The 4,209-nt window shown below is 38.8% G+C and overlaps 1 protein-coding gene across 1 annotated transcript; it reads left to right on the top strand.

The window, feature by feature from the left end:
- Positions 1–446: 446 nt before the first annotated feature.
- Positions 447–3,849, top strand: LOC121744224 (PH domain-containing protein DDB_G0275795-like). The gene is made up of 3 exons (XM_042137703.1): positions 447–842; positions 2,645–2,892; positions 3,280–3,849. Exons 1-3 carry the CDS (start codon positions 578–580, stop codon positions 3,631–3,633), a joined length of 867 nt encoding a protein of 288 aa, XP_041993637.1. The 5' UTR covers positions 447–577; the 3' UTR covers positions 3,634–3,849.
- Positions 3,850–4,209: the final 360 nt, after the last annotated feature.

Below are 4,209 nucleotides of genomic sequence, written 5' to 3'. Positions count from 1 at the left end.
TAGAAGGATTTTTTTAAAAAAAATCAAAATTTCAAACTATTTTTACAACATTTTATTTAAAATCATATTTAAATAAATACTTTATTGAAATATTATTAGGGTACCCGTATTAACATACAAGTCGAGTATTGGATATGATATTTAAGAGAATTCGGATTTAAGTACCCGGTTTTTCGGGTTTGGGTACCCGTAGGTACCTGAATTTGGAGGCCTATCCACATCTAACTATTGCTTTATAGACAGACATGTAGTAGTATTCATAGAGTCAAATCAATGGGCATCTAGTAGTTTTATTTTTTTCCAGCCCAAATTTAAATCTCAGTAGAACTTGGATTGGGCCTTCATAGTGTGAAGTCCATGTTAAAACCCGAGCCCAAATTCATACTTTTTTTTCCTCAAATAAATAAAAATAAAACAAAATTATCTGCAAAATCAAACATGTTGAATTATATGAACTCGATATGAAATAGCCCCAAATCACGATTGATTAGAGCGAAAGGGCTTCGAATCGAGCTGGAACCAGACAAATTCCGCAATAATTAGGGTAGAATTGCTGATAATTTAACCCACGCAGACGATGCGGCGGCAGGGCGGGCACTACGGCGGCGAATCCGGCGGCGGCGGAGGATACGGCAGCGGCGGTTCTCAATCGCATCAGAACAGCAAGTCGGGGTATCACCAGGGGCGACACCAGGAGCAGCAACAACAACAGCAGCAGCAGCAGCAGCAGTCCGGAGACAAGGAAGGAGCTCAGCATAACAATCAATGGCGGTGGGAAAGAGATGGCCCCGAAGCTAAATTGCCGCAAGCTGCTATGTCTCCCACTGCGCCTTTCTCCGAAGGCGAGTTTTCTTTTTAATTGATTGTTCGTTTGAGTTTGTTAGTAGTGTTGTGGTGATTGAGCTGGTGATTTTGTTGTAGTGCTGTTATGTTACTGTGAATGATGCTTTTGCACAATTTATTCAATTGTCTTGATTGAAGCTGTTGTGTGAATTGGTTGTGTAATGTGGTTAATTTATGAGAATTGATAGTTGAAGTGAGGTTAATTAATCGATGGTTAATTTGTTTAATCGATTGTCCATGGAAAGACGAGGTTTTGCCAAGATTGAATAAACCCGCTTGCTTGCTTAAACATTAGAATCTAGGAGCTAGCTTAAGCTTATTCATAATTTTGTAAAACTTCCATTTTGTTTATGCATTGCAATGAGCATAGCTCGATTTCAAAGGACTGAACAAGAACTGCGAAAATAGAGAGCTAACTGAAATTATAGTCGGGTTGGGCATGGCATGTTGGTGAAACTTGAGAGCGGTAGTATGTTAGAGGAGTAAATGCAATAGTCGTCTGAATTTTGTGAAGGGTGTCACTTAATTCGTTGAATCTTTCATGTTTGACAAGCATTAAGGTTCTTGCCAAATTTTATAATTAGCAATTGGTCAGTTCCCTGCAACTTGATGCATGGATGTATCTTTTCTTGGTGCTATTGTAATTTTTTAATGCATGCCAAAGATTATATGACTGTTGTTTGGCTTAAGATTTAGGAGGCTGCTTGTAGAGAGGTTCATTTCTTTTTAAGATAGCAATCTGTATTACCTGCCAACTGTTTGATAAAAGATTACGCAGTGACTGACAGCAATAAACAAGGATAAGGCACGCACACCACTTGCTCGATGAATTGACTGGAAGATAACTATGGATAAAAGAACATGTACTGCACCTTTTGCAAGGGCCTTGCCTTTGCCAAACAAACTAACTTCAAGACATACCTCCCCCTTCAAACATCAGGGGTGATATATATCCTAAGACTCCTACCACGAAAAGGAAAAGAGATTAACTTCAAACAAGACTCCGAACAAGATAATAATACTCCAGATACAATAACTACTAGTAATAGATAACAGATAACCATGAATCCTTCAACTCTATCTTCTTTGCTAGCCTCAAACTGCCTCCACCTTGGATGCCAGAAAACTGCATTCAAGAGATAAAAATTGAATCTTTTTGCTTGATTACACTAAAACCCATCCGAAAACACACATCCAAAACTGGGTTTTTCAAAAGGTTACCTTTTTCCTTAACCCTATTGTTTATGACCTTGAAGTAGTGAACTTTGATTTCTTGATGAAGTTTTTATTAGCTAACTACATGCGAAGTAAGTGGAATAAATCGAAAGAAAAAGATACCTCCAAAATGGTGTTGCAGTAGTTGCAGGTAACATAACAAACAGGTTCAGCAGTCAACTCCATTGACATCTTAGCCGGATCGAATCGCCGGAGAAGATGGAGTTTTCTTTCTTTCTTTTTTGATTCCACCTTGGATGCCACTTCCTCATCGTCCTCTGCCGCATTTGTTGCCAAATCAACTACCTTTCTTGGGCCTGTTTGTATACCTGCCTTGTTCGAGCATTCGTTATTTCGTATCATACTTAGCTTTAATTGGAGATTGCTGGGTTTAATTTATAGTTCTTGGCTTTTGCAATTTCCCGAAGTCACTAATAGTACTCTTATTTATTGAAAGAAATCGGTGAAATATTTTTAGCTACCCCCATAACACTCAGAACCAAGTATGTCATTGCCAAGTGCAGGCTCTAGTAAAATCTTTGCTTAGTGGTGTCTTCGATCATAAATTGCTTTGTTATTCTTATAGGTCAAGGACGTGATGCTCCCCGATCCTATTACCAGAACCAGAGGATGGATCCCCGCATGCCAGTGGAGAGACAGGGTGGAGGAGATCCTAGATCTCAGTCCCATGAAGAGGATATGGATATAGGCTATGAAGATAATCGTATGCCGCCCACTTTGGAAGGTCTTGAACAGAGATTTGTGGATGATATCATGAAACTGAGCAAAGAACAAACTGATGCAGAGGATGCTGAAAATGCTAGGCATAGGGAGGTATGTTCCGGCTCTGTTTTTAAATATGTGAAGTATTTTGGAAATATTGATGAAACTCATCAATTCTTCTTTTACGGGTCGCTGTGAGACACCGGGAATAGCAGGCAACTTTAATCCTTATGATTGCAGATTGTTATGATCAATGTTTTCGGCAGGATAGCTTATTCTCTCTTTAAACCGAACAATCTAATTTCGTTGTCCTCAGTTATAGAGAAACATGCTTTTCCTGCCCAACAGTGGATCCCTTCGTCACGGAATATAATGTTCGCCTAAGCTTTTCTAGTAAATGGTCGAAAATTCTCTTGAAAGTAGTTTCGCGTGTTCTGTCATTTTACAATGTAGAAACATCAGCCTAACCATATTCCTTTCTGTGTAATTGTGTTGCAGAGAATAAACGCAATCAATGTCAAATACGAAGAGCAGTTATTCGCCCTCCGAGCCAAGCACGTTGGCCGGAGAGACGAGTTTCTCCGGAGAGAATCTCAAGCAAGGCACCAGCAATACCAGCAAATCGTCATGGATCAGTATCCCGCCAGTGGAGCCGGTGGCCCTAGTACCGACCCTCGAGGTGCCAACGCAGGATCGGGTGGCGAATCACACCGCCCTTACAACTCAGACTCGTACGACTCTTACAGAGAACGGGGCCCCCGATACCCTGCCAATGCTAGGGATCACGGATACGAGGCTAAAGCTCCGTACCCAAGGGGGCGTGCCTACGAGTCTGCCTCCCGTTATTACTGAGTAGGTGTTTCCCGAACCGGCATAGCTTTGTATTGGTAGTTGAGCTACAGAAATCTGGAATGACTTGCCATTTTCATGTTTTGGTGGATCTGATCATTTTACACTATGTAGCTTTGTGCTGAGACTTTTGTGTTTGTACTATTTTTTCTTCTTTTAGTATCAGAATACACACAATATATTTCCAATTTTTTTGGAAAAAGTATATTAGATAAGTAATAACCAAATTGTTTGAATTTTTATTGGTTGGGTTAACTGGTAAAAAAAGGGAAATAAAAAACAAAATCGTTATTTCAGTTAACCTAAAAATTGATTTGATTAACCGATTTTCCAATGGTTAATTATAGCAAAACTTTTATTGAGAATTGAATGAAAGAATGATTTTTGACATACTCGGGAAATATTTGCAATCTGAATAATTCAATAAAAATTTAAATACTCCTATTAAATTCAGTATGAAATTTTCGAATACTCAGATTTGGTTAGGGATTATTTTCACTTCCACAACTGAATTTTCAGTTTTGTTCAAATTGATTTTTTAAATAAAAAATTCCATAAGTCAAATATAAAAAATATATA

The sequence above is a fragment of the Salvia splendens genome, chromosome 8 (assembly GCF_004379255.2).
Source record: "Salvia splendens isolate huo1 chromosome 8, SspV2, whole genome shotgun sequence".
Classification (NCBI taxonomy): domain Eukaryota; kingdom Viridiplantae; phylum Streptophyta; class Magnoliopsida; order Lamiales; family Lamiaceae; genus Salvia; species Salvia splendens.
Note: the sequence above shows the minus strand (reverse complement) of the source record. Positions and strands in the feature narration are given on the sequence as shown.